We start from the raw sequence: 15,821 nt of genomic DNA on the forward strand, positions 1-15,821 counted from the left end.
CTGATGGACACAGACAGAGAACCTAAAGGTGGGGGTATTATGGTCCACCTTCCCCTACGTAGTGGTCACTACGGACGCCAGCGCATGGGGCTGGGAAGCTCATCTACAAGGCAGAATCCTCCACGGCAGGTGGCCAGCAAGCATCAGAGACAGACCCTCCAACTTCAAAGAACTATATGGCGTGTGGGAGGCCTTAAGACGAATTCGGCTCACGCTCTCAAATTGTCATGTCAGAATATTTTCCGACAACGTGACAACGGTCTCGTTCTTGAAACATCAGGGAGGCCCAAGACATCGACCACTGCAGGACCTAGCAGAAACAATTTTCAGCTGGGCAGAAGATACAGTTCTATCCATAACGGCAATCCACCTGGAAGGTTCTCAGAACGCGATCGCAGATTACCTGAGCAGACGGCGAGTGTGCCCAACAGAGTGGGAGCTGAACCAGAATATCTTCCAGAAGTTATGTCATCAGTGGGGAACCCCCAATATAGATTTATTTGCAAACAGAAGAAACTCGAAGGTCTCAAAATTCTTCTCTCTGAACCCCTTGGATCATCCAGACGAGTTAGATGCCTTGAGCCAAAGGTGGGTGGAACCTCTCTCATATGCATTTCCACCCCTGGCATTATTTCCAGCTGTTCTCCGGAAGATCAAAGAGGACCAAGCAAAGGTCATTCTGATCGTTCCGTACTGGCCAAGAAGAAGCTGGTTCCCTCTACTAGGGGTCTTAGCGATCGACAACCCAATCGAGCTGCCTCTGCGGGGGGATGTCATTCACCAGGGTCCGGTTTACCATCCGAACCCAGGAAAGCTCCGTCTTTCAGCTAGGATCCTGAAAGGGACATCTTGACGGCTAAAGGCTTATCAGATCAGGTCATAGCCACTATCCAGGCTAGTAGAAAACCTGTAACATCAGCAATTTACCTAAAAATTTGGAAACGATTCTGTCTGGAGGGTGGCAGGTTCGACGTTGTGACAGGCTCTCTGGACATGCCTGGTATCTTAAACTTCCTTTAAAAAGGGTTCAACAAGGGTCTTAGACCCAGCACCAGTACAGGTTTCAGCATTAGGCTATGTGCACACGTTGAGGTTTTTACCGCGGAACCACGGCGATTTTGATGCTGCAGGTCCGCAGCGGTTTCCATTGCGTTTACAGTAACCTGTAAACCCTATGGTAACCGCAAACCGCTGTGCACATGCTGCGGGAAAAACCGCGCAGAAACGCAGCGGTTTATAGCCCGCAGCATGTCACTTTGTGCAGAATCGCAGCGATTCTGCACCCATAGAAATGCATTGATCCGCTTACTTCCAGCATGGGGCTGTGCCCACCATGCGGGAAGTAAGCGGATAATGTGCGGGTTATACCCGGGGTGGAGGAGAGGAGACTCTCCTCCAGGCCCCGGGAACCATATTTGTGGTTAAAAAAAAAGAATTAAAATAAAAAATAATACTATGCTCACCTCTCAGCGCTGCACGCGGCCGTCCGGTCTCTGGTTTGCTATGCGACCAGGACCTGCAGTGACGTCGCGGTCACATGACCGTGACGTCACGAAGGTCCTTCTCGCACAGCATCTTTGGAACCGGACCGCCGCGTGCAACGCTGAGGAGATCGGGACATCAGAGGGTGAGTATATCATTATTTTTTTATTTTTAACATTACTATTGATGCTGCATATTGCTGCATATGCAGCATCAATAGCAGGGGTAAAATCCCGCAGCGGAACCCGCAGGACAAAACGTGATAAATCTGCAGGGATAACCGCAGTGGGTTTGCCCTGCAGATTTATCAAATCCGCTGCGGGAAAACCCGCAGGGACCCGACGCAACGTGTGAACATGGCCTAAAGCTCTTTCTTAGACTATCCTTTAGCATCTCGCCCATGGATAGTAAGGTTCATTCGGGCTACCCAGAGAATGCGTCCCACCATTAGGCAGTTGTCTCCATCTTGGGACCTTAAGTTAGTCCTCAGGTCCTTGTGTAGGGGTACTTACGCTCTGGGCGATGATATGCCTGCCTATATCAATTCGCACACGAAAAACTGCGTTTCTAGTGGCGATCACCACGGCCAAGAGGGTTGGGGAAATCCAAGCCATATGTACCAGAGACCCATATCTCCAGATCAGGGATGATAGCTTAATCTTGAAACTAGACCCCGCATTCATACCAAAGGTAGGCTCTGCTAAAAATAGAAATCAGGAGATAGTGCTTCCCTCCTTCTGTTACAACCCTTCCAACGCAAAGGAGAATGCCCTCCACACGCTGGATGTCATCAGACAGGTGGTTATAGATTTTCTGGAGGCCACAAGTACTTGGTGTATAGACCCAAACCTCTTTATTCTTTTGGGGCGAAATAACAAGGGTAAAAAGGCCTCTAAGGCCTCAATTGCACGTTGGATCACGACAGTAATCTCAGATGCTTACCAGTCTGAGGGGATTTCCCCTCCAGTAGATTTACGTGCCCACTCTACACGCGGCGTTTCTGCTTCCTGGGCGGAGCGGGCAGGAGCATCATTAGAACAGATCTATAGGGCTGCAACATGGACCAGTGCTGGCACATTCTGTAAACATTACAAACTTGATGTTATGTCTGGTCAGCAGACCGCTTTTGGGAGGAAGGTCCTCCAAGCGGTAATCCCACCCTAAGGAGGTGCTTTGGTACTCTCCAGGGTGCTGTCAGGAGGGACGTCCTGGAAAATAGGCATTAGACCTACCGGTAATTATGTTTCCAGGAGTCCATCCTGACAGCACTGCTAGTTCGCCCCCTGTCTTGTCATATGTAATATGATCCTTTCATTAAAGTTTTATTTGCATTTTCCATGAGATGGTTCTTGTTACAACACTGAGGAATTGGAGGTGGGACCGGACCTTTAAACTCTCGTGTGTTTCCTGTCCCGGCGAGGAGGATGTCCTCCAGGGTGCTGTCAGGATGGTCTCCTGGAAACATAATTACCGGTAGGTCTAATGCCTATTTTTGCGTCATCTACTAAGACTTTCCCTTGAGAATGTTTTGTCTTAGTGATTTCTGCTTCCCATCATTTACCATGTTTGACTCCATGATGGAAACTTTTCAGAGAGAGCATCAGCTTTCCCTGGGTGCCATTGTGTCTCCACGTAAAATACAGTGGAACAATATGAGCCCACAGAACTATGGGCACTGTACTCTCAATCGTTGAGACTTCAATAGTGTATGTATACCTGTATACAAGCACAATCTGTATCATTCTTCCTTTTAAAAATATCAAAGGCTTGCCCCTGTTCGCACTGCACTAATGTATACGATGTGCCCTCCTTCCGCTTTTATGGCTTCGCGGGTTGTTTTGACGTTTTTTTAATTAGAACAGTGATCAAGGCACCCATAGAATACAGCAATACTTTTTTTTTTTTTTTTAAAGGGGAAAAAATAGGGATTTTTGTGTACTCACCGTAAAATCCTTTTCTCCGAGCCACTCATTGGGGGACACAGAACCATGGGTGTTATGCTGCTGTCTCTAGGAGGCTGACACTAAGTTGAGACAAAAAAGGTTAGCTCCTCCCCTGCAGTATACACCCTCATGCTGGCTTCCAAAGACCCAGTTCAGTACAAAAGCAGTAGGAGATTAACAATAATATATCACGTAACATTGGAGTATAACATGTCAAAGAAAGTAAAAAACCGAAAAAGGTAACGAGCCGAACAGGCTAACAGGGTGGGTGCTGTGTCCCCCAATGAATGGCTCGGAGAAAAGGATTTTACGGTGAGTACACAAAAATCCCTATTTCTCCTTCGCCACATTGGGGGACACAGGACCATGGGACGTCCCAAAGCAGTCCCTGGGTGGGGAACAATACAACCAAATAACTCCGTGTACCATCTGACTATAAATGCGCGACGGCCGCTTGCAGAATACGTCTGCCAAGGGCCGCATCCGCAGAAGAATGAATGTGGACATTGTAGTGCTTTGTGAAGGTATGCAGGCTGGACCACGTTGCGGCCTTACAAACCTGCTCCGCCGTTGCCTGGTGCCGGATGGCCCAGGAAGCACCCATCGACCAAGTGGAGTGTGCTCTAATCCCCGCCGGGATACGACTGCCCCTGACCCGATAGGATTCTTGAATAGCAGACCGAATCCATCTGACTATCGTGGCCTTAGACGCAGCCAAACCCTTTCTGTGACCCACCGGGAGAACAAAGAGGGAGTCTGATTTGCGGAAATGAGCAGTTCTGGAAATGTACCTCCTAAGGGCCATTACCACGTCCAGGGTATGAAGGGCCTTTTCGACCCTGTGTTTTGGCTGTGGACAGAAGGAGGGAAGAATGATTTCCTCATTAAGGTGAAAAGATGAGACCACCTTAGGGAGAAAGGCCGGAGATGGGCGTAGGACTACCTTGTCCTGGTGGAAGGCAAGAAAAGGTGCCCGGCAGGATAAAGCGGCCAATTCTGAGACCCGTCTGATAGACGTCACTGCTACAAGGAAGGCAACCTTCCAGGAGAGGACAATTAGCGGGACGTCCTGAAGAGGTTCAAACGGAGGTTCCTGAAGAACGCTCAGAACCAAATTGAGATCCCAGGTCTCTAACGGCATTCTGTAGGGGGGTACCACATGGGAAACCCCCTGAATGAAGGTCCTGACTTGCAAGTTAGCAGCGATCTTGCGTTGGAACAACACGGATAACGCTGAGATCTGACCCTTGAGGGAACTCAACGCCAGAATCCAAGCCGGACTGTAGGAAATCCAAAATGGAAGGGATTGAGAAAACGAGCGGAGGGCGACCTCTGAGCCTGCACCACGAAAAGAAGGCTTTCTAGGTGCGGTGATAGATGCAAGTGGAAGACGCTTTGCGAGCGCTTAACATGGTGGGAATGACCTGCTGAGAGAAACCAGCTCGAGTTAGAATCCAGGCTTCAACAGCGACGCCGTTAAATGTAGGACCCCTGAGCTCTGGTCGTAAATCGGCCCTTGGCGAAGCAGATCTGGGCGGTGTGGTAACCGCCATGGAACGTCGGATACGAGCTGAACGAGCTCCGCGTACCATGCGCGACTTGGACAATCCGGGGCGACAAGGATGACCGGAACCCCCTCCGTCTTGATTTTCCGGATCACCTTTGGCAGTAAGGGAAGCGGAGGAAACACATACGGGAGTTGGAACTGATGCCACGGGTAGATATCAGTGCATCCACTCCGATGGCCTGGGGATCCCGAGAACGTGCTATGAAGTTGTGAACTTTGGCGTTCAGTCTGGACGCCATCAGATCCACGTCCGTGGTTCCCCAGCGAATGCAGATTTGCCGGAAAACCTCTGGATGAAGTTCCCACTCCCCCGAAGCAAGACCCTGACGGCTGAGGAAGTCCGTGGCCCAGTTCTCGACGCCCGGAATGTGCACCGCGGAAATGGTAGAGTGGTTGGCCTCGGCCCAACGAAGAATGTGGGAGACTTCCTGCATCGCCGCCCTGCTGCGGGTACCCCCCTGATGGTTTATATACGCCACCGCTGTGACGTTGTCCGATTGGACTCGAATTGGGTGACCCGCGAGTAGGAGGTGAAAGCGTCTCAGGGCGAGTCTGATCGCACGAATCTCCAGGATGTTAATAGGGAGCCTCGACTCCCGAATTGTCCACCGCCCCTGGGCAGAGTGGTGAAGAAACACCGTTCCCCAACCGAGGAGACTGGCGTCTGTAGTTACCACTAGCCAGCGGATCGGGAGAGAAGACTTCCCCCGGAGGAGAGATGATCCCAGAGTCCACCATGTGAGGGCTTGCCTGATCCGTTGGGGCAGAGGGCATGGCCGATCGAAGGATAAGGGATTCCTGTCCCAGTTGTCCAGCAGAGCCTGTTGTAGGGGGCGGAGATGGAGTTGAGCGAAGGGGACCGCTTCTGTTGCGGCCACCAGGATCTTCATGGCAAACCGGATGGGCCGTGGGCGAGGATGACAGAGCGTCCGAACTCCCTGCTGAAGCTCTTGGGCACCTGGGGCATCGCAGGCTGAACAGAGGGGGGAACTCTAAGGCCGAGGAAGTGGAGCCTGGCAGGTGGTACACGCAGTAAAAAAAGTAGTATGCACCTTTGTGATCTTTTTGGTCCTTGATTGGGACATGGTGTACCCTAATGTAGTGCTCAGGATCTATAGGCTATGGAAGCGAGGGCGACACTGCAAGGGAGAACCTAACGTGGTCTCCGTACCCGTGGTCCTGTGTCCCGCAGAGAGAGAGGCGGCGGCGGTGCAGAAGGGGCGACAGCCGGCGTTCAGAGTGCTGCACGTGGAGGAGCTGGAGCTGCGGCGTGCAGTGAGGAGAAAGATGGCCGCCGAGGGTTGGGAGGGTAATCTCGCAGAGAGCGAGAAGCGCCAGGACCGGGGGGCGGAGCCGTAGTATGACGCGAAAAGGGGGCGGAGCCTATCGGGATGCGGCCTGTGCTAGGCTGAAGCCGGGGACTAAATTTGCGGCTTCGGCCCGGCGCCTAGGGGAGACCCTGAAAAAAGGTGAAGGAGCCCTCCTGAACTGCTGGGACCACCGACCCCCCCCCCCCCCACCCCCAATGTTATGGCACTGACCCCAAATAGAGGGGGAACGCAGAGAAGTTTGCTGCAAGTGAGCTGTGCCCAGGGTGATTAGGATGGTGCAGGGTTGGGGGAAGCCTCTATCCACCATCGCCATGAGAGGGGGGTGGAAAGGAACTGTCCGCCTCCTTCCATCATCCGCTTTCTCAGTGGTGATGCAGTGGGGGCTACACGGATGCCACAATGCTGAGGGCCTCTGATCAGCCGAGGGTAAAACCTGGTGGGCAGGGCAAAATGTCCGGCAAGAAAGACCTGGCTGCAGAAGGGGATACGTGGAGGACACTCCATGTGCTCGTCTGTAAGGGAAAGGGGGAATCTGACCCTTGAAAGGGGCCCGTCACCCGCAAAAAAAATCAGCTCAGACAGTGGCATCCCACGTCGCAGGAGAGGATACGGAGAGGTAAAACTCCCGTGCTCGCCTGTTGTTGGTTCGGGGAGATCGGAGCCTTGAAAGGTTCCGTCGCCCCTTCGTCCAGTAAAAGAGAGAGTTAAAACCAGTGTGCCTTCTACGGACACTAAAGGTACCGTCACACTGGACGATATCGCTAGCGATCCGTGACGTTGCAGCGTCCTGGCTAGCGATATCGTCCAGTGTGACAGGCAGCAGCAATCAGGCCCCTGCTGTGATATCGCTGGTCGGGGAAGAAAGGCCAGGACTTTATTTCGTCGCTGGATCTCCCGCTGACATCGCTGAATCGGCGTATGTGACGCTGATTCAGCGATGTCTTCGCTGGTAACCAGGGTAAACATCGGGTTACTAAGCGCAGGGCCGCGCTTAGTAACCCGATGTTTACCCTGGTTACCATCGTTAAAGTAAAAAAAACAACCACTACATGCTTGCCTACCGCTGTCTGTCCTCGGCGCTCTGCTTCTCTGCTCTGGCTGTGAGCGCCGGACAGCTGGAAAGCACAGCGGTGACGTCACCGCTCTGCTTTCCGGCCGCTGTGCTCACAGCCAGAGCAGAGAAGCTGAGCGCCGGGGACAGACAGCGGTAGGGAAGTATGTAGTGGTTGTTTTTTTTACTTTAACGATGGTAACCAGGGTAAACATCGGGTTACTAAGCGCGGCCCTGCGCTTAGTAACCTGATGTTTACCCTGGTTACCGGCATCGTTGGTCACTGGAGAGCTGTCTGTGTGACAGCTCTCCAGCGCCCAAACAGCGACGCTGCAGCGATCCGGATCGTTGACGGTATCGCTGCAGCGTCGCTTAGTGTTACGGTACCTTTAGCTTGAACTGGGTCTCTGGAAGCCAGCATGAGGGTGTATACTGCAGGGGAGGAGCTAACCTTTTGTCTCAACTTAGTGTCAGCCTCCTAGAGACAGCAGCATAACACCCATGGTCCTGTGTCCCCCAATGTGGCGAAAGAGAAATATGTACTTATTTTTGTAAGCACAGATACCCTTTTCATTGACCAGAAAAGATTTATAATGCTATTAAAACCTCGAAAACAGCCTTCAGAACATATTAGAACATATTATTGTGTTACTTTATTGCAAGAATAGGTTACACTTGATGGGCTGACGGCAGAGCTTACACATGGGTAAGAAAAATGGCATACACTTGTAGTATAGAAAGGCCACTTTTTTTTTTCTAGGTGCATAACAGAAAAATGTAGGTTAATAATTCTTGTTTATTTCTAGGTTCCTTCGGGCCTGTTAGGGGTCCACAGCCTGGATACCCTGCAGCATATCCTCGTGCACCTAATTATGGTAACCAACCTGGCCCTCAGGGCCCGCCACCACCTCCTGCACAAAAGCGATTGGATCCAGACTCTATCCCCAGTCCTGTAAGTGGATTTGATTGCTCTGTATGTTGGAAATTGTCACCTCTAAGATATCCCCAAAATCTGAATATCACTAGTAATTATCGTTTAAATTATGCTATGTCAAGTTTGATGAAAGAAAAAAAAATAGTGACTGACTACTTCTATGAGATTTGTATAGAAATAAATCTATCCTCAAGGCTGAGATAAATGGATATTACAAACAACTTCATAGAAATCTTTTCCACCTATGGAAATGGGAGAAATCAAAAGCCAATTACCCAAACGCATACAAACTCCATTCAGATATTTTGCTTGGTCAGATTGAAGCCCAGTTCCCCAGAACTGCAAAGTGACTGTGCCCAACCACTGAGCCCCCAGCTGGGCCTAGACAAAGTCTTTACCATACCACCCAATAGAACATTTCAGTGTTTTGGAGAAAGTCCCTAATTCTATCAGCCTCAGATGTAAAGACTCCTATTCTGGCAAACTTGGGACTAATATATTTCATGACTGATACATGACTGATACATGTAGTAGTACATTTCCTCTTCAGCCTTGTACAACTATTCACAATTTGCCCTAGCTACAGCTGAGAATCCAGATTCTTCTTGGGAGCCTTTTTTTCCCCAAGTCGCAAACTTGATATGATTCGTAATTGCATCTATATAGCCTTTGTTTTTTTTTAATTTTTATAACTAAGAAACAGCTGAATCCTACATTTCATTTATTTTTTATTATTCTATTACAAGTGATTTCACTTACGATATGTAGAAAAGTGGCAATAAAACACCTTTACTTGTGTTTTGGCCACAGTGCATTATTAGTGCTGCCTTGTATAAATGTACTGTAATAATTTTATATATTTTTAAATACGGCATTTATAAACCCTATAGATACGGTGCCCTTCTGCACTTCTGTTCAGACATACTTTTTAGAGTTTAGTAGTAATGAGCGAGCATGCTCAGATAAGATGTTATCCAAGTGCAAATAGTTTTCCAGCAGGCCTAAGGGTACCGTCACACAGTGGCATTTTGATCGTTACGACGGCACGATTCGTGACGTTTCAGCGATATAGTTACGATCTCGCAGTGTCTGATACGCTCCTGCGATCAGGGACCCCGCTGAGAATCGTACGTCGTAGCAGATCGTTTGAAACTTTCTTTCTTTCGTCTAGTGTCCCGCTGTGGCGGCATGATCGCATGGTGTAACAAAGGTGTGCACGATATTGTATACGATGTGCGCATAGTAACCAACGGCTTCTACATCGCACATACGTCATGAAATTATTGCTCCAGCGTCGTACATTGCAAAGTGTGACAGCAGTCTACGACGCTGGAGCGATATTGTTACGATGCTGGAGCGTCACGGATCGTGCCGTCATAGCGATCAAAATGCCACTGTGTGACGGTACCCTTAGACACACTATAAGCACTCGAGCGTGCTCGGATAACACCTTTGTCAGAAGCATGCTAGCTCCAAACTAGAGATTGGTTTGATATATGGAATTCTCTGACAACAATAATAGTTATATAGCACCAACATAGTCAACAGCACTGACATATTATTAGGGATACGTACTGACCATATTGGACATCAGAGTAAGGGCTTATTCAGGCGACCGTGGATCTTGGTCCGATCTTGGATCACATTGCGGGGACTGGCCATGGCTCTTCCGACCTGACCGTCATATATTTCTATGAGGCTGTCATGCTTGGGTTGGGAGACCCCGCGGTCATTCTGTTCGTTAGCGGTCCACGCTAGGACTGATTTTCATGGATGTCTGATGAGCACTAAAGGTACCTTCACACTAAACGACGCTGCATCGATCCGGATCGCTGTTTGGTCGCTGGAGAGCTGTCACACAGACCGCTCTCCAGCGACCAACGATCCCGAGGTCCCCGGTAACCAGGGTAAACATCGGGTTACTAAGCGCAGGGCCGCACTTAATAACCCGATGTTTACCCTGGATACCATCCTAAAAGTTAAAAAAACAAACGCTTCATACTTACCTACCGCTGTCTGTCCTCGGCGCTGTGCTTTCCTGCACTGACTGTGAGCACAGCGGCCGGAAAGCAGAGCGGTGATGTCACCGCTCTGCTTTCCGGCCGCTGTGCTCACAGTGCGTGCAGGAAAGCACAGCGCTGAGGGACAGACAGCCGAATGTAAGTATGAAGCGTTTGTTTTTTTAACTTTTAGGATGGTATCCAGGGTAAACATCGGGTTACTAAGCGCGGCCCTGCGCTTAGTAACCCGATGTTTACCCTGGTTACCAGCGAAGACATCGCTGAATCGGTGTCACACACGCCGATTCAGCGATGTCAGCGGGAGAGCCAGCGACCAAAGAAAGTTCTGGCCCTCTAGCCCCGACCAGCGACATCACAGCAGGATTCTGATCGCTGCTGCGTGTCACACTGAACGATATCGCTAGCGAGGACGCTGCAACGTCACGGATCGCTAGCGATATCGTTTAGTGTGAAGGTACCTTAACACATATTTCACCAATTAGCCAGAGTAGCTGGAGCCCTGCTCACTATCAGATGGTTCTCAAGATACTGTTTGTGTTCATTGTGATAATGCTCTGAGATGTGGAGATTGAATGGTTTTCTCTTTGTGTTAAGCTCTGTGATATTGGTTTTATTCCACCTTATATACTAAGTCAATTAATGTCCCGCTGCAAGGCAATTAAATGCATGATATGCTTTTGCCGTCTACCACTTTGGATGTGTAGAGGGCAGTGAACATAACAATGCCCCCTCTTCTTTTTTTTTTTTTTTTTTTTTTTTCTTTTCTCCTGTTTTTGTTCTGTTATCCTTTTAATGCTCTTTCTCTTTGCTGTTTTGTGGCATTGCTTTCTCTCGTCTTTTTAAACAATTAAAGCAACTTAATGAGCTGCCACCCCAGCAGAAATCAAGGCACAGGATAGACCCAGATGCAATTCCCAGTCCAGTAAGTGACGAGTGTGCTTCCTTCCCTTGTTTTTGTGTGATTGTCACCTGGCTCATTGTCCCTTGTGCATGCTACTCGCCCCACTAAAGCATGGTTCCTTCCATCCCCTAATATCACTAATCCTAGCATTGTACAATATACTTCTGTGTCCACTTAGATGACAGCACAAGACACAGCTGCTTCATTATGACAAGATGAGCTATGTATCCTGCATGGACACCCTTATGTTTTCTGTGTCAGGAGGCAGCACATAAACTAAGAAGCCCGAGGTTGTTTACTTCTGGGCTACATATCGGGGGGCTAGATGATTAATGGAGACTACTGGGGTCAGCATGCTAACGCTAAGTGATGTTCATTGGCTAGGTATACCATTAACCATGTGTACTATGTGTCTGTGCTGTTATGGGGGTATTGGCTCCCTGGTTTTGGGTCCATTCTCAGTTTACATTTAACCCCTTAGCGACCGCCGATACGCCTTTTAACGGCGGCCGCTAAGGGTACTTAAACCACAGCGCCGTTAATTAACGGCGCTGTGGAAAAAGTGAATAGCGCCCCCCAGAGTCGGATTTTCTCTGGGGTCTCGGCTGCCGGGGGTAGCCGAGACCCTAGAGAACATGATTCGGGGGGTTTTTAACCCACCCCGCATTTGCGATCGCCGGTAATTAACCTTTTACCAGCGATCGCAAAAAAAAAAAACGCGATCTCTTTTTAATTTCTCTGTCCTCCGATGTGATCGCACATCGGAGGACAGAGAAAAGGGGTCCCAGGTAGCCCCCCAATACTCGCCTATCTCCCCCGATGTTTCTCGTGTCTCCCGGTGGGCGCCGCCATCTTCAAAATGGCGGGCGCATGCGCAGTGCGCCCGCCCCGCGAGAATCTTTGGGGTCTCGGCTGCCGGGGGTTGCCGAGACCCCAAAGAGCATGATCGGGGTCGGTTTTACCGACCCCTGTTTTGCGATCGCCGGTAATTAACTGTTTACCGGCGATCGCAAAAAAAAAAAAAGTAAAGTGTAATTCTCTGTCCTCTGATCTGATCGCACATCAGAGGACAGAGAAATAGGGGGATTCGGGGACCCTAGCATACTCACCTGGGTCCCTGGATCCTCTTGCTGCTCCTCCTGGCCGCCGGCAGAAGAAAATGGCGGGCGCATGCGCAGTGCGCCCGCCATCTGTCTCCATCTGCCGGCCGGCAGGAGAAGAGCAGTTGGGGCTAAAATTAGGGTTAGGGTTAGGGGTAGGGCTAGGGTTAGGGCTAGGGTTGGGGCTAAATTTAGGGTTAGGGTTGGGGCTAAATTTAGGGTTAGGGTTGGGGCTAAATTTAGGGTTAGGGTTGGGGCTAAATTTAGGGTTAGGGTTGGGGCTAAATTTAGGGTTAGGCTTCTTTCACACTTACGTCGGTACGGGACCGTCGCAATGCGTCGGCCCGACATACCGACGCACGTTGTGAAAATTGTGCACAACGTGGGCAGCAGCTGTAGTTTTTCAACGCATCCGCTGCCCAATCTATGTCCTGGGGAGGAGGGGGCGGAGTTACGGCCACGCATGCGCGGTCAGAAATGGCGGATGCGACGTACAAAAAAACCTTTCATTGAACTTTTTTTGTGCCGACGGTCCGCCAAAACACAACTGATCCAGTGCACGACGGACGCGACATGTGGCCATCCGTCACGATCCGTCGGCAATACAAGTCTATGGGCAAAAAAACGCATCCTGCGGGCACATTTGCAGGATCCGTTTCTTGTCCAAAACGACGGATGCCAAACGACGCAAGTGTGAAAGTAGCCTTAGGGCTAGGGTTGGGGCTAAAGTTAGGGCTAGGGTTGGGGCTAAAGTTAGGGTTAGAGCTGGGATTAGGGTTAGGGTTTGGATTAGGGTTGGTATTAGGGTTAAGGTTGGCATTAGGGTTACGCTTGGGATTAGGGTTAGGTTTGGGATTAGGGTTAAGGTTAGGGTTGTGATTAGGGGTGTATTGGGATTAGGGTTAGGTTTGAGGTTCGGGTTGAGATTAGGGGTGTGTTGGATTTAGGGTTTTGATTAGGGTTATGGTTAGGGTTGACATTAGGGTTGTTTTGGGGTAAGGGTTGTGATTATGGTTAGGGTTAGTGATTAGGATTATGGATCAGGTTGGGATTAGGGTTAGGGGTGTGTTGGGGTTAGGGTTGGAGCTAGAATTGGGGGGTTTACACTGTTTAGGTACATCAGGGGGTCTCCAAACACGACAGCCAATTTTGCGCTCAAAAAGTCAAATGGTGCTCCCTCCCTTCTGAGCTCTGCCGTGCGCCCAAACAGTGGGTTACCCCCACATATGGCGCATCAGCATACTGGGGATAAATTGGACAACAACTATTGCAGTCCAATTTCTCCTGTTACCCTTGTGAAAATAAAAACTTGGGGGCTACAGTATCTTTTTTGTGGAAAAAAAAAATAAATTTTATTTTCACGACTCTGCATTCTAAACTTCTGTGAAGCACTTGGGCATTCAAAGTTCTCACCACACATCTAGATAAGTTCCTTGGGGGGTCTAGTTTCCAAAATGGGGTCACTTGTGGGGGGTTACTACAGTTTAGGTACATCAGGGGCTCTGCAATCGCAACATAATGCTCACAGACCATTCTATCAAAGTCTGCATTCCAAAAAGGCGCTCCTTCCCTTCCGAGCTCTGCCGTGCACCCAAACAGTGGTTTACCCCCACATATGGCGCATCAGCATACTGGGGATAAATTGGACAACAACTATTGCAGTCCAATTTCTCCTGTTACCCTTGTGAAAATAAAAATTTGTGGGCAAAAAGATCATTTTTGTAGAAAAAATGCAATTTTTTTTTTTTTTTTTTTTTTTTTTCACGGCTCTACATTATAAACTTCTGTGAAGCACATGGGGGTTCAAAGTGCTCACCACACATCTATATATGTTCCTTAAGGGGTCTAGTTTCGAAAATGATGTCACTTGTGGGGGGTTTCCACTGTTTAGGCACATCAGAGGCTCTCCAAACGCGACATGGCGTCCAATCTCAATTCCAGCCAATTCTACATTGAAAAAGTAAAACGGCACTCCTTCACTTCCAAGCTCTGCGGTGCGCCCAAACAGTGGTTTATCCTCACATATGGGGTATTGACGTATTCAGGAGAAATCGCACAACAACTTTTGTGGTCGAATTTCTCCTGTTACCCTTGTGAAAATAAGAATTTGTGGGCGAAAAGATCATTTTTGTGTAAACGAAAGCGATTTTTTTATTTTCACGGCTCTACGTTATAAACTTCTGTGAAGCACTTGGGGGTTCAAAGTGCTCACCACACATCAGGAGAAATTGCATAACAAAATTTATGGTTACATTTCTGTTTTTACACTTGTGAAAATAAAAAAAATGGTTCTGAATTAAGATGTTTGCAAAAAAAAGTTAAATGTTCATTTTTTCCTTCCACATTGTTTCAGTTCCTGTGAAGCACATGAAGGGTTAATAAACTTCTTGAATGTGGTTTTGAGAACCTTGAGGGGTGTAGTTTTTAGAATTGTCACACTTCATTATTTTCTATCATATAGACCCCTTAAAATGACTTCAAATGTGATGTGGTCCCTAAAAAAAAATGGTGTTGTAAAAATGAGAAATTGCTGGTCAACTTTTAACCCTTATAACTCCCTAACAAAAAAAAATTTTGTTTCCAAAATTGTGCTGATGTAAAGTAGACATGTGGGAAATGTTATTTATTAACTATTTTTCGTGATATATCTCTCTGATTTAAGGGCATAAAAATACAAAGTTTGAAAATTGCAAAATTTTAAAAATTTTCGCCATATTTCCGTTTTTTTCATAAATAATCGCAAGTAATATCGAAGAAATGTTACCACTAACATGAAGTACAATATGTCACGAAAAAACAGTCTCAGAATCAGCGGGATCCGTTAAAGCATTCCAGAGTTATAACCTCATAAAGTGACAGTGGTCAGAATTGCAAAAATTGGCCTGGTCATTAAGTACCAAATTGGCTCTCACTAAGGGGTTAAAGAGGCTTTCTCAAGTTCTGTGTTCAGGAGTGCAGTGCTCCCTTGCCTCCAGCTTCTTGCCAGACAGTGGCCATTGTTCTTCTGATTGATACTTGGTCCAGCTACATGGTTGTGCCACCAGCCTGATCTGTGCATTTTCCAATGATGGCTTCTTTTGCATCAGCGAAGTGCAGGGGCACTAAACCTTTATTACAAGAGCTCTGTGATTGTACCCATTTAAGAAGATGAGACAACCCCTTTAAATTGTCACCAACACCATAGCTTGACAGTTCTCATTCACTTGCCTGGGAGGAGGTTTTCTAGACAGTCGTGTTAGATAAAACTTATCACAAGGTTTTTTTTTTTTTATAAAGTTCACCATATGGCTCCACAGATATGAGGTTTTCTCTATCGCCTTTCATTGGGGGACACAGGAACCATGGGTGTATGCTGCTGCCACTAGGAGGCTGACACTATGCAAATAAAAAGTTAGCTCCTCCTCTGCAGTGTACACCCTACCGACAGGAAGTAGGATCTTCAGTTTAGCTTAGTGTCAGTAGGAGGTGGACACGGGTCTTTCATTAGACCC

The 15,821-nt window shown here is 48.4% G+C and overlaps 1 protein-coding gene across 4 annotated transcripts in view; it reads left to right on the plus strand.

The window, feature by feature from the left end:
• The window catches only part of SEC24C (SEC24 homolog C, COPII coat complex component), a 128,624-nt gene that overhangs the window by 36,020 nt on the left and 76,783 nt on the right, over positions 1 to 15,821 (plus strand). For all 4 annotated transcript variants that reach the window (XM_069753244.1, XM_069753245.1, XM_069753247.1 and 1 more), the window contains one exon: positions 8,181 to 8,326. In XM_069753244.1, coding sequence (XP_069609345.1) covers positions 8,181 to 8,326 — 146 coding nt within the window. The remainder of the gene's footprint in view (positions 1 to 8,180; positions 8,327 to 15,821) is intronic.

Source organism: Ranitomeya imitator, chromosome 2 (assembly GCF_032444005.1).
Source record: "Ranitomeya imitator isolate aRanImi1 chromosome 2, aRanImi1.pri, whole genome shotgun sequence".
NCBI classification, from domain to species: Eukaryota; Metazoa; Chordata; class Amphibia; order Anura; family Dendrobatidae; genus Ranitomeya; species Ranitomeya imitator.